At 39.4% G+C, this 14,889-nt stretch overlaps 1 protein-coding gene across 2 annotated transcripts in view; it reads right to left on the bottom strand.

Annotated features, from left to right (window-relative positions):
- GUCY2C (guanylate cyclase 2C) overlaps nt 1-14,388 on the bottom strand; it is a 43,349-nt gene extending 28,961 nt beyond the window's left edge. Inside the window, exons 1-9 of one of the 2 annotated variants that reach the window (XM_054277534.1) lie at nt 14,178-14,388; nt 13,163-13,275; nt 11,904-11,971; nt 9,823-10,038; nt 7,322-7,443; nt 6,358-6,454; nt 3,578-3,683; nt 2,192-2,327; nt 377-462 (exon numbers count right to left, since the gene is read on the bottom strand). In XM_054277534.1, the coding sequence (XP_054133509.1) occupies nt 377-462; nt 2,192-2,327; nt 3,578-3,683; nt 6,358-6,454; nt 7,322-7,443; nt 9,823-10,038; nt 11,904-11,971; nt 13,163-13,275; nt 14,178-14,388 (1,155 nt within the window). Of the gene's footprint in view, nt 1-376; nt 463-2,191; nt 2,328-3,553; nt 3,684-6,357; nt 6,455-7,321; nt 7,444-9,822; nt 10,039-11,903; nt 11,972-13,162; nt 13,276-14,177 lie in introns of both variants that reach the window. The other variant, XM_054277523.1, reaches the window with a different exon arrangement.
- Between the last annotated feature and the right edge of the window lie 501 nt (nt 14,389-14,889).

The raw sequence follows: 14,889 nt of genomic DNA on the forward strand, positions 1-14,889 counted from the left end.
TTTGTCCCTTGTTCCAGACTACCCTTAATAAATGTATTGCCCAAACTCAAATTAATTTTCCTGCTATAGTGGTGTATTTCTCAGTGTAGCCATATGCTTGGCTGCAATATTCTTTCTCATTCCTCCCCTCTCTCTGAAAATAAATTTACCAATCCCACAAAATACCAGCTGTACTTCACTTACTAAATCACCAGATTACATCAATCCTGTCAGTCTCCAGTACACCTCACATGACCCCTTTCTGGCATGCACAGAACGCCTTGGCACTCCACCACACCTGCTGCAGTTATTTTCATCATTCTTATGCAACAGTACAGGGCATTCTGTTTCTCCTTTCATATATAAGGTTGAACAGTTGCACCCTGCACATACGTACATAATTTGCAGTCTGTGATGTGTACAGCACGGTCAGATTGGTATCAATGTCTCCAAATTCATCCAGAATCACAGGACCTACTACACCTGCAGACACAAGGAATTTGTTAGAGGACTTGCATTTTCAGAAACACAAGTATGGGGCAGGAGGGATGGGATAAATAAAAGGATTTCTGATACTTAGGGTACTTTTCTTCTTCAGGTATGTGCTAGATACGTATCAGCTCAGTGTGGTGCTTTTAACTTTTCTTTTAATACCACACTACACTTTCTCTACAAAATCCAATAAAAAGTGTTGAACTGACAGCACTGAAGAGGAAAGTCTCCCTCTAGCTACAACAAAATATATTTGTCAGATTTCTTCAGCATACCAAGAATGTCAGAGTCACCTCCCTTGAAGAGACCATTTTGGAAGCGAGAAGCAAAATAGTCTGTTTCCACTTGCAGTTTGAATCTATCAGTAGTAAAAGAAATACAAGGATACTTTCATTCCCTTTATTCTTTTGAAAGCCTAATAATGTTTTTACCGTATTCTTTTTGCCTTTAGCCTCCTCTCTCTGTACATCAGCAAATGTGCACATTGAGAAATTGCCTGTGTAGCACATTACAAGGATTTTAAGGTGGAACTTCCCAAATCCCTCAGCACAGCTTGACTCAGCTTGACTGCATAAGTCAGTTGCCTCAACATGAGCACAAACTTAGCCAATTTTCACTACTCCTGAAAGTCTCACTTTTGTTTTACCCTTTTTTTATAAGAGGATTTTTAAATCAGCTTCAGATTGTCCTTTCGCTGCTCTTGATGATGACTTGTTTTATTTCTCCTAAGTTCAGTATCAGCATTATTTTAGTTCTGCCACTACTTTCTCCCTTTTCACCTCAAAAACTGATGCTAACTTTTTCAAGGTCTACCTTCTTAATATCAAAATAATTATTGTATGAAATCCCTACTGTACCAGACTCCATCACAGAAAAAAATGAAGGTTGTTCAAAACCTATCACTTTCAGAATTTTTTTTTAACTAAACCTATAAATTATGATGAGCATTATAGTGCTGTATTTTGGATGAGTAAAAACGTTTGTGCAACTTAACTTTTCAACTTAAACAGAAGAGATAAGTTTACTGACATTCAGAAAGGGATGCTGTCTCCAGAAGGAATTAGTAAACTATATTTTGCTAGGTATTAGATACTATGGTTAAAGCAAAGATAAGCCTGCAACCTTTCCTATCTTAGAAAAATCAGGGAAACTTCTACACACATATTTGCTGAATGTAGGTGGGGCATAAACACAAAACTTTGAGTCATCGCTTTGGTACAGATCTCTGATATGAAGCAACAACTGGGACTATACTCCCAGAGAGATAACATTTTCAGTTCTTTGCGTAAGTTTTGCCTCTGTCTTTTCCTAATGATTGAATTCTGTGATTTTAAGCCCATGGCCTACAAAACAAAAGCCCACCAGTGCTAGACAACCTGTGAGAGGAACAAGAAAGTTGACTAAGAGGAGCCAACCCACTGTCAGCTGGCCTACACCCACACTGCAGGCACCCAGGCCTACATGGCTTTGTAAACTGGAAAAGGTTGAGACTACTTCATTAAAGCTCAGCCAAGTGACTTCAGAGTCATTTTGAACATCAAATACTGAAAACAGCATCCTTGTAAAAATTATATAAAAAGAAAAAAGTCTGGAATAAAACTCATTGAAAGGCTTGGACTTCTTTTAGGGTAGAAGTGACTTGTCCTAAGAGTGTTTAAAATGAAATTTCTTTCCCCTCATCAATTTAGTGAACCCTGCAAAGGACAGTACTGTTTTTTACCTTCAAAAGTGGTATTTCGGAATTCACGGATTAAATTGAAAGGTGACATTGGGCTCTGTGAGATGACAAATTTCTTGACACTATGTCCAAACAGCAACACTGCATTGAAATAGCCAGCAAGAAAATCATCTTCCATCTAGACCAAAAGAAAATAAAAATGACTGTTTGAGAGTTCTTGCTTCTGCCATAAGGCTATAATAACCTTGATTGGCTCCATTTGGTAGAAACTCCAGCAGAGAAGACCAGAATCTGCTGAACACTGCGTGAGTAGATGCCAATGCCATGTGAGCGTTTTCATTTCAAAAAAGAAAGGCAAACAAAATATATTTTTGATGTATGAAGACAGGAAGGTGCTGAAAACTTATAAGAGGCCAGTTAGGTAAAGGTCTGGCATGCTGATCCTGGTGCAAAGGATTCAAGAAATCCTACACTGCAAGTTCTTGGCATTTCTGCTTTGCTAAGTGCGTTCCAAAGACCCTGGCTTTGAATATGAGTTTCTGTGCAGATAATTCAGTGTGGTGCCAGCAAGTTTGGGCTTCCCAGTGGCCACAGCTCAGGGGCAAGGAGCTATGCCAGAATTTCCAGCAGCCTGCCATAGAGCTGGCACCCAAAAAAGAATTGAGGCCAGGCTGGGGGATCTAGAAGCCCTGTAAATCCAGCCAGAACCTTCAGGCTGCCTGCTGGAGAGCTGGAGCTCAAAGCCACAAATCCTGGGATGGAAAAACTATACAAGAAGAACCTGGTTCCTTTCCTGGGCAGATGGCGGGAGTATTAGTTTCACTAAACAAATACAGCATTTTCACAGGTTCTGCTTTTCTGGAAATTAAAAAAAAAAACCCTTATTTCCCATGGAAAAAAAAAGTTTCCTGTTTTTGAAGCTTATCTGGAAAGCCACTGGAAAGAAACTACAATGGTTGTCATCTCTTAGACATATCTGCGCAAATTAGTCAACAATTATTAGTTCTGAACTTTCTATGCTCACATCTCAATTACATGTACAGATCTTTCTTGAGTGATGCCTTGCAGCTACATGTAAGAGTGTCAGTCACTCAGATGTGGAGTGGTAAAAGCATGTGCCTGTAAGTCTCCCTCATGCCCCATGAATATGACACTTGCAGAACAAATAAGAAGTTTGAGTTGAACTTCACAAAGCAGGAACATGACATCCTGCAGATTTGCCTTATGATACTATATTTTGACATCATTACATCAGGACAAAATACCATCCTACAATAATATAAAGGAATATCACCTTAGAAGCATGACAGGGCATGATTACAGCTGCATTTTTAGTTTTCATTTCCTCATACATGAACAGGAATGAACTAAATGCAATAATCAGATATAAAATAGTGTTCTTACCAGGATGTCCTCCTCCATCTCTACATAGTCTCTAATTACAGTATTGTAGCTGTAATTAGCTGGTGGCAGAGTCAGGACAAGTACGTTGTGCATGTAATCAGCTGAGATGTTCTTCTTGAAGTACATGTTACTGCAAAGCAAAGCACAAGAACCCTATGAACACTGAACAACAGGCTCAGTAGTATCCATGCTAATCAGTCACTTGTTCCCAACAGCTCTGTTATTTAACAGGTTAAAACAGTAGTTCTAAAAATAAATTTTCATAATGCACACAACTCTTTATATCATTCATTCGCTGATGCTAGCTTTTGTGCCTAAATATATTAAAAGGTAATATCAAGGCGATCTGCCAATCTGACACTCAAAGGTTGTTGAGAACAATGGTTATTATTGCAACTCTTTGTTTTCTACCCTGTTTACTTCCTCTTTTGTTTTCAAGTGGAGTTTATATTTATTAAAACTCAGTTCCTCTTTGGAATCCACAATACCGCAATCATAGTTTCTTCATGTTACTGTGCCTGTCTCTGAGCTCTTCTGCACTCTTCTTGCTTGTTCTTCTAATTTTGATATTTCCTGCTAGAATTGAGCACAGCAGGAGTTGCACTAAAAGCATTTAACAGGAGGGAATGAAACAATCACAGAGGTGCAGAGAGCAGATTATTGATTCATTTGTTAAATTCAGTGAGATAGGAAAATCAGAGGAAACTGTCAACTTGAAAACTCTGCTAAAACAAGCAGAAGATGTTGTAGCTTTCAGGTATCCTTGGTTCCATCACCCTGACAGGCCATCTGGAAATGCTTCACAAATTGGCCACCACCAGATACACATGTTAAAGAAGAATTTATGAATAGATATTAGTGTCAACTGGCAGCATCTGTCATTGCTATGGCTAGATTAAGAGAAAGAAAATAATTGTGTGAGCCTTCTCCCATTATTCATGTTTGATCATCCTTTTATTTTGTCAGTCAGTACTGATTGGCCATCTGATTGGATTCTTACACCAGAGCCCTGTACCTGCCTTTCCCTGAACCTTCTGATTTTTACAACACACTTTTCACCCTAAAGAACTTCAAAACGTTTCTCATCCAAGCTTGGGCTGAACTAGCCAGTTGAAAAGAAAACCTCATTAATCTCCACCAGATTGGATAATCCTCCAGCATCCCACCTCTCTTGAGGGAGACTTAAAGACTATGTTTGTGTTCCTGCTTGCCAGACAACTCAGAGTTGAAGAAAATTTAAATCTATCACTTTTTCAGAGGCACTTCACTCCTGGAGAAGCATGGGACTTTGCCTCTTCTGCCTCCTACAGCTTCAGTTTTCATCTAATATATCTGTCTGTATTTTGTTGGGGTTTTTTTAAGAAGAATAGTGTGATTTGAGATACTCAGCAAAATAAGGGGTCTGTAGAAAGCTTAAGAAGAGCAGCATATAAAAAAGCCTGAGGCAGCTGGCTTCTGATATAGAAGGATGCATATCACAGCAAAAAATCCCCTAATCACCCTCACCTATTGTAATGCAACATCTATACCTACAACACCAGTGGTAAAGCACTCACATACACTGTTCCCATTATGCATTTGCAAAGAAAAAGAGTTGAGGTCAGCTGCCTCAGGAAAAGCAAATGGGAATTTCTAATGCCTGGATAAAATTGTGGAATGCAAAAGCTCTTAAAGGCACTTCTGAAAAATAGATATGGTGAAACTGAAAGCGTACAGGATAGAGAAGGTCCTGTTAAAACCTGAACAGGGTCCACTTAGGAACCAAAGGTTAAATCTCTGAAATCATTAACCCAGAGTTTCTCAGAACTGACCTGTTATGGTCACCTTTAGACACAAGAGCTGGGAAGTCCCACTGGCCCTAGAATTTCATGGAATCTTTTTGCTACACCAACAGTGAAGTAACATCAAGGCATGGGCACATATTTGCCTTGCAATCATCCGTCCATCCATCCATCCATCCATCCATCCATCCATCCATCTCACCAGACTGCCCCAGGCACTTAACTTTCTCCCAGACTGTGACTCACTATGGCAACTGAGATTATACCCAAAAAAACCACTTGGTTTAGGTATCTACTGTGTAATCTCTGCTGTGTCACTTAGGTTTAGGGCCAGTGATCAGTTCTCAGTCCTCGTATATAGCCAAGGCTTTTGAGGATACCATTGGTAAAGCCAATTTATGTCAGACATCTTCTATAAAGAATTTGTAATTAGCAATGTTAAGAGAAAATTAAACAATAGAAAACCAAGGTTGTATGCGCTAAGAAGCTACTCTGAGAAGTTATGTTTCTGTGGTTATAAAGATGTTGAGGAGATGGTTATAAAGTGCAAGAGTTATAAACTGGGAGAACAGTTATATCACATAAATAATTTAAAAACTGAATAAATGGAGTCTAGAAAAATATACTGTAAGTCCTATTTGCATAATTGTCTGGTTGAGCAGAGTGTATGAAAAATGTACCATATCTCAAATGGACTATATCTCATGTCCATTCTGACTTTGGACTCTGTGCTTCTTTCATGGTTTCCTGCAATGAGGAGCCCCAGGAAGGCATTAAACCTACCTGCTCTGTCACTGCCTTAGAAAAATATTATATGAACCAAAAGGGATTTTGTAGAGGATAAGCCATGAATTAAACACTACGCACATTATATAAATGGCAAGACGTGAGGAAAGATGGCAATAGAAAACATTTTGTGAAAGAGCATTTCTTCAACAAACCAGTTCCACTCAGACTATTCCCATTACCTATATCCATCAGCAAATTGCAGAGAAAAGAAGAAAAACAAAGGTGATACTTTACTTGAAGAGATCTATCAAGATGATAACGATGTCATTATCCACCTTCTCTGTCCCTAGGTCTGAGCTGACATTCTCTGGAGAGCCACACATGATGATCACTACAGAATGGGCAAAAATGGAGAGAGATTGGTGAGATTTTCAGACAAGAAGAGGATGTTTGCCTGCTCCCCCATGTTTGAGTAGCAGGCAGTAGAGCAACTCTGGGCTAAGGCACATTATCTGTCATGTACTGGGGCCCAGGCACAGAGCTCCAGCCTCTCTGCAGTAAAACCACAATATCTGAGGGGAAGTGGTAAAAGGTGCTTCAACACCTGCCCCATTTTCTGTCTGATTGCACCAGAGCACTACCATTATCCCACTCAAATAAGCATTAGGAGTTGTGGTGCCATAACAGCTACTCAATATGAACATTTCTAGGTTAAATGGCCTTCAAGTAATGATTCCATTAGCTTGATTACTCTCACAGTCACTTGGCCTGCTGATGCCAGGTGCTTAGTCTTAGGAGAAGATGAGGTATTTATTCATTCATTTTTCTAGTTCAGATTAGTCATTTCCAGAAGTGCCCCTCGATATCAAAATGAGGTCCATAAATGTACCACGGCTGCAAACACATGAGTGATAGAGAGCTTGCAGTATCTATATTCTTGTAATATTTAAAGCCCTTCTTAGAGAAATTGTGATACTTGGATTTCTGAATCTCTCACAAAAAAGAGCTTGTGCTTAGATGGGAGAATTTACCCCAAAAGCTCTCTGGAACCAGGATATTCCCCTATATTTTATGAGGATGAAGAGAGGAATCTAGGAACTTTGTGCCATTTTATCTTTACATCCAAGTAAAATGGTATATCTTTGTTTCCATCATTTCTGGTGAAAGGCTTCCCCTATAACCTAACTAAGGGGTGGGTTTGAGTTCCTTGGAAAAGCAACTCACTTGCTGGGACAGTGCAGCCTCAACCCCTCCTTACCATTGCTCTTCCGGTTTGGATTTTTCACAGTTTTTCTAAGCAGCTCTGGAGTTCTCAAAATATCCTTGAACTTGAGTTTTTCAGAGAACTCTGTGATTCCAGCATCTAAAGCATTCATGTACCTGGCACAAAGGAGCAAGGATATTGTTAGGAAATTGCCAACTCCTCACATTTTCCTAAGATGTGCAAGACAGGCTGTTCAGAGCACACAAGAGTGTTTATAAGCTGGTATGAAACCTTTTCTGCAGCAATAAAAGTGAAAGAACCAATACATGGCATGAAAGATGCAGAAATGCTTGGAAAGTCTACCAGAGGTGTTTGAGCATGGTTATAGAAAGGGTGAATTTGGAAATTGCAATAATCTAATAAGACATTAGCAATTAAGAAAAAATAAATCAAGGATATGAGGAAACTGCAGGAAGTGAGATTAACAGGGAGGCAGAGCCAGGACACTCTACTATTTAACACATCAGTGGTAATCTAAGAAGGCATATGTGAAAGTCCAAAGGACTAAACAGGAGCTACAGAAAGAACTGAGATAAAAATCACACATGTACCCTGACTGTGAGAGAAGCAAAGGAAGAAAAGCAGCAAGAAGAAACCTATGCAGAATCACTTAAAATTTGAAGGAAAAAATGAGCTCAGCATAAAAAGCAAGCAAGTAAAATTTGGTAAAAGATTAAGGAAAAACAGTCAGCTCCTCAATTTTACTCTTGCTTCAATATTTTTTTTCTGAGAAGAGATATTCTCTCTGAAATAAAGTTAATGCAGAGGAGAAACCAAAAGAACTCTGTTTATTTTTAAACTACATAACCTTTGATCTACCAGCACGGAGAGCTCAGTCCTATGAGCTACTAAATACCTTTATCTTCCTTTTTTTCTCTAGGAACAGAATCATTAACTGCTAATTTACAGAAACATATGCATAGTTGAAACATAACCTGATTTTGTTATCACTGTGGGTATTCATTTATTTTTGTATGTATATGGGAAAAAACAATTAGCTCACACAGCAATACTTGTGCTTTAGAGAAAATGGATCTTTTTAAATTAGACTTCAAAAACCTTCACGTTGACAGTTTCTATTAAGGCAGGATGAGACACATGGTTACAACTAAATTAGGATGAAAAGTGGGCAGATACAAAATTAATTTTTTTGTTGTTAATTCAGCAATAAAGGGACTCGAACAATTCTGAAGTCATAAAGAAGGTCCTGGCCAGAAGCATTTAAAAAAGTGAAATAAGAAAAGCTTGGAAAGGTCAGAAATAGCTTCCATGCAATTATTTCACTGAAAGGTATGAAACCTGCAGAATTAAAGGGATTTAGCTAAAGCGTGTGTAGTGCATTGGCAATTACAGCTGCAAATGTGGAGGAGTAGGGCCTGTAGTAAGAGGTGAACAAAGTGCACTGATATTTCAAAGCATCAAAGAGAGGTAATCATAGCAATTATATCATGTGATCAAGTTGCTATCTATACTAAGAAAGAAGAAGGAAAAAATAAAAGTCCATAAATACCTACAAATGAGGTAAATGGAGATCAGGTTTTAGGTTTCCTAATTCAGAAAAAAAACTCTTTAATTCTGTATCCAAAATAATACATAAGTGTATGCTTCTATCAATCTGAAGCAAATATAGTGATAAATTTTGCTTAGAATTCTGCAAGTCTCTCAGGTTATAAATTAGAAATACATATAATAGTTATTTCCATGAACTCTTTGCTACTTCTCAGCTACATTTATAAAATTTATAAAAAGGAGAAATTAAATTTTGTTTAATAAATCAGCTTTTAATATCCCAAAATTGGAAAAAAAATCAAAGTAGCGTAGACACACTCACATGAGCCGAAAGTTAAATAACACTCAATAATAGAAAAGTATTTATAAGTACTGGTATATTAAAGAGTCTATTTGTCTAAAAGCAGCCTTTGTTTTCAGGCAAGGAGAAAACCCAGCATTTCTGAGAACCAAGCACAACCTGATGTTTCAGGTCACAAAATGAAAGCTGTCTCCTTTGCTCCAAACTGGTGAGAATATAGCTTAAACTCTGCATCACTGGGGTAATTTTGCTTGAAGAAATGTAAAGCTTGAATTTTGGAAATAGCACCTACATATTGAGGACATTAATGTGGAGAAATATTTTAGAAGCTTAGTAAGACCCCTGACCTAAAAAGGCATCTATGGGGAGCCTGTGGAGGAGCCTCTCATATCACAATATTTATACTAAGGAGGCTGTAAACAAGTATTTTCATCACAACATAACATGTGGGTTATGTTGTCCAAAGGAAAAGCAAAGGCTTGCAAATATTTAAAACAGACTGAGAGAAACATTCAGGTAAGTGCTATAGCTAAAAGCTACAATCCATCTTTTCCTTCTCTCGTTCCTTGGTAGTAGTAAGGCACCTCTCAGAGTGTAGGACTGAGAGAACACTTTGCAGAAACCATGTCTGAAGGTGGAGACAGCATTTATCAACAGCTGGGTCAGAGGTGGATCCAGATCTTACCAGAGGCATGCCTCTGAGGTTTCAGTTCTCTTGTAAATGTAGACAGATTCCCAGGTTGTGGTTTTGAATGGCAGCTCAGAATGTCTCCAAAAATGGAAGAAGAATTGGTTCAGTTTCCTGGCTGGGGTCAGAAGGCGGGTTAGGTTATCTTTGTAGTCACAGGACAGTCCAAAACTCCCTACAGAGATCATAGGCAGGCTCAGTATTGTTTCAAGTCTGAAGAAAGAGATAAGAGGACAAGTCTGAACAGATTGCTGTTGCACCAAGGCAGCTACTGATTTCCCTCCTCACCTCCCTCTCCTTTTGTGCCCTGAGTTAGTTTAACACAGTGAATTTGAACCAGAATCAGAAGGTTCCTCAAGGTCACAAGCAGATTTCAAGCCTGTACTGGTACCAAAAAGCCCTGTTGAACTGCTCTAGGCATCTTCTTGCACTGTTCCCAGTCACCCCTATCCTTTTGGGTACCACACACCATTTCAGCCCCAAGGGTTATGACAGGAGTCCAAAGGCTCAAGACAAGCTTCTGCTACCTGGATGTCATTCCCATGGGATGGATTTAATCTCCCTATCGGGACAGTGCTGCAGGGTGACAGCTTTTTGCTATCAAAAAAGCTTTACTTCTACAATTCAAAAGAAAAATCTTTTTGTTTCACAAAGGTGTATTTTAGGAGCTGTGCAACAGCAGCAGTCAGGGAGAAAAAATTAAGGCAACCCTCTGCTGACAAGGAATTTGTGAAACAAAAATCATTTTATATACAGAGACAGTAAGCTTTTAAGGGCCAAAGTATATTTCTGGATGCTGCGATGTTACCAGACTAAACTCAAAATGCTTTTGTTCTTGTATGCTGTTTTCTTATAACAGGGAATTTTGCCTGCAAAAACCATGGCTGTAAGTGTTGTTGGCATTATTGTGACAAAATTTTATTTTCCAGGTAAAGTTCACTTACTCAACTACAGGGGTTTTACTTATTGCAATAGAAACAGACATAGATGATGTAATATATAATGACAGGGAGAGTATTTCACTAATTAAACAGGCTTTTTATTTTTTCCTGACAGACTAAGAATAGAAGAGAATAGATTATTTTGGTTAAAAGGGACCTACAAAAATCATACAGTCCTGATTATTTCAGTACTGACCAAAAGCTACAGCACGTTATTCATAGAAACGTAGAATGGTTTGGGTTGGAAGAGTCCTTAAAGATCATCTAGTTCCAAACACCCTGCCACGGACAGGGACACCTTCCACTAGAGAACTTACTAACTGCATTGTCCAAATGCATTTTAAACTTGACAAACTTAAGGTACGATCCACCTCTCTAGGAAGGCTGTTCCAGTGTTCAGCCATGCTCCTGCTGAAAACACTCTTCCTAATGTCCAACCTATACACACAGCTTTGAATCATTCCCACTTGTCCTGTTGCTGAATCCTAGGAAGAAGACATGAGCACCTCCCTCTATACTTGCCCTTCTCAGGAAGCTGTAGAAAGCAACAAGGTCTCCCCACAGCCTCCTTTTCTCCAAACCAGAAAAACCCAGTGCCCTCAGCTCTTCCAAGAATATGCTTTCCAGCCCTTTTACCAGTTTTGTAAGCACTCAAAGACCTTCACATCTTTCTGAAATTTCATGGGGCCCAGAACTACACAAAATACTCAAGGTGAGGCCACACCACTGCTGAGTACACCTCTCCTGACCAGCTGGTGATGCTGTGTCTGATGCACCCCAGGGTAGGGTTTGCCCTCTGTGCTGCCCAGGCATTCTGCTGACTCTGGGGGTGCCAACCAGCATTCCGAGATCCCTTTCTGCAGGGCTGCTCTCCAGTTGCTCCTCAATCAATCAATCATTCAACTTACTGTCAGGAGTTAGCAATTTCCCTACTAAAGTTGGACTTTGGAAGGGTTTTTTCCCCACCTACCAAACAGAGTGGCTATGCATAAAAGTCTTACTGCCTTGACTGTAGACCTCGAGGTGTCTGATGTACTCTAAACCAATGTCTCTGCAGGTTTGTTGCTCACAAAACAACTTTGTTCAGCAGCTGACATCTTTAACATCACAATATAAGGGGGAAGAATTGGTACTTACGAGATCATTTGGAAGGTGGCATAAGTGCAAGCGGGTCCTATGACAGCACAGCCAAGGTTGCCAGATTCCTGCAAGGAATCAAAAAGGGTCATTTGGGATAAAGCAGAGGACTGGCAGAGAGAGAAGGATGGGAGAATGAAGAAATTTGTAGGATATGAGGAGTCACAGAATTTACCTAGCAAAAGCAAGAGAAGAGAGGAGCTACAAAAAGTTTAAAAGAACAAACAAGAAGGGGAGGAGGAAAAAATCACAGACAGCCAAAAAAAGATAGAGTACAACATTTGTTAAGACATAGACAGCATGTAAGGATTAAAATATTGTTATAGCTGCACCTTTGAGATTAAACACCCCAGAAGAGTTTGCATTTGCTGAAGACAGGGTGGTTGGTATTACAAGGTCCTGTGTACCAGAAAAATTATTACATAAGTGTATATGAAACTATTATTTTAAAAAATCCTTCCATGACCATCAAATGAAGCCTGACCTGTATCTTTGTGTGTCACGAGGGACAATTTCTTAGCAAGGACTAGAGCATAGTCATAGATTAGTAGACTTAAAAATTCTCATTGGACTGACCAAGTTTCACTCAGAGGTGTGAAAATCTTCAGAAACTTGGCTTCTTGTAATGCACTGATTTTAACTGAAGCTTTTCCTCATATTAAAGTATTCACATAGTTTCTCTCACGTGACTTCTGTGATTTCTAGTGAGAAGCAAGCACTTCATCTTTGCCCTTTGGGCATAGTTCCATAACCACTTCATTGGTAACAGTGCCAGCCTAAGGATTTCTCTGCCCACGTCCCCATCCTCACCACAGCTCTCTCTTTTGTGTATTGTGTAAACTGATGGTGAACCAAATCAGGATCTGATCCAGTTAGAAATTGACCTTTTTGCTCTGCTCAGGCCGTTTCGAGAGTTTGCATTGCTGGTTTGGTTTTTTTAATTAATTGTTATTTGGGGGTTTTTTTAATGGATTGCTTTGGCTGTCTGACCACAACAAAGAATTGTGCAGATATAAAAAGGAGGTAACTTAAGCATAGGAAAAGGAGTCAAAAGCTGAAGGCAGTCTCTTGGAAGCATTCATAGAACCTCTCTTCAGTATTTGCCTACTTCTTTTCACAAAACATACAGGAACATCTCTTTAAAAACTTCACTTCCCTATCAAATTTCTTTGGAACTGAATAGCAGGATCAAAGGTTAAGAAGGAAAGACAGAGACACACATGCACACCAAGGCAGAAGGAAAGAAGTCTGTTACTCACATAAATGGTTCTGAGGAGCTCCACACCTTCACAGGTGCTAGTACGGCAGGCTTGGGAGACATAGAATGATGAATTAAAGAGGTGGAAGGTGGCATTCACTGTAACATCTTCTCCTGCAACACAAACAGAAAAGCAAACAGCATCATGAATTGCAGGTAACCACTAATACACTATTATCCCTCTCCTTCTGACACAGGTCTGAGCAGCCTTATACTCTGAGATCTCCCTGCTTCTGCAACGTCTACCTACAACCCAGCCCCCACTACTATGGATATGACTGTGAAGTCCATTCCAAGGTGGACTGCTGACTTCTGTTTAGTAAAAAGTACTTTTAGTGTTGACCATTACTAGACAAATTTTTTAAGGCTCTGTAAGAAGTAACTGAGACACCACTTTCCAATAAAATTGGACAAAATCTTTTAATCTAGAGGGCAGGTAGGGAATAGATAATATTTCTTTTATTATTTCCTTGGAATCTCTTTTTCCTACAATATTCTAGAGAGTGACAGTAGATTGGTGATGTTGAAAGGAGAAGTAAGATATCAAAATAAATAAAAGCTATATGACTCTAAATGAAGGAAAATATGGACTGCGGATTTTTCACACTTCAGATCGTGATGTGATCAACAGATAGAGTCAAGAGGAAAATTATTTTCAGAAAGTAGAGGCTAATCCAGTCAGGAGAGGAAGCAAGGGCAACCCAATTACTGCACGAGATGGATCACTGGTCTTGTCTGATCTTGTTCAATAATTTCCACATTACCAAACCCAGCTGAACATCTCCAGAGAAGCACACAGGAAGAGTCTGCCCAAACACCATGAAAATATATATGGTTCTGCCCACTTGTAGAGCACTTCAATTTATACAAAGAGAGGTCATTATTTCCATAAGTCCTACATAAGATGGGCAAGCAAGGAATGCACCTTACTAAAGGTCAGATGAGTAGGAAACTATGACACAAAGTGTGACAAGAAATCACAGGAAGAGAGGGATAACCAACATCCATTGACTTACCTGTCATCTGGAATTCCTTTTGTACCCTTTCCATTGCTTGTTCCACAGTTAGCCTCACACTATCAGTACTTGATGGGAAATCCGTGTAATTCATGAGCATCACATTGATCGCATAATAGCTGTTGTTACATCGATCTGAACCCACTTTCTTCAGCAGCTGCAGTGAGGAAAACAAAGGCCAAATGGCCAGCACCAATACCAGTTCCTTCATCGTTGCTCAGTTTAGACCCATTGTGTGTGCTCTCCCACTTCTTTCTGTCTTCTAACTCTCTTTCAGATACTCTACATTGATTTTGTTCCTGGATAGAAAGAAAGAAAGAAAAAAAGAGATTTCCACTCCGTAGAGTCAAAGGCTGTGCGATTCTCTCTCCTGCACTTCCCTATCCCCTTCTTTGCCTTCACCTCTGCCCGTCCCTCCAGTGTACTAGGTGGCACTTCAAGGTGAAAACTAGCAGCAACAAAACTCAGGAAAAGAGAGAGGCTAAAGGTTGCTGAGAATGTTTGCTCATGGAAAGGCTGAGGCTATAAACTGAAACATTACCAGAAACCTTGCATGATAAGTGCACTAACTCTTCATCACATGCATAAGCTGAGAGAAGAAAGAGGAGGGGACAAATGAACCATAAAGACAACTCTCCAAAATGGAAATAAAATATAAGGTCTGTTAAAGCCTAGAGGAAAACAGATGGTTACTTCATGTTTGCATTGCCCT

This window comes from Melozone crissalis, unplaced genomic scaffold, assembly GCF_028551555.1.
Source record: "Melozone crissalis strain CALT ecotype California unplaced genomic scaffold, PUWL_Pcris_2 ptg000004l_1, whole genome shotgun sequence".
NCBI lineage: Eukaryota > Metazoa > Chordata > Aves > Passeriformes > Passerellidae > Melozone > Melozone crissalis.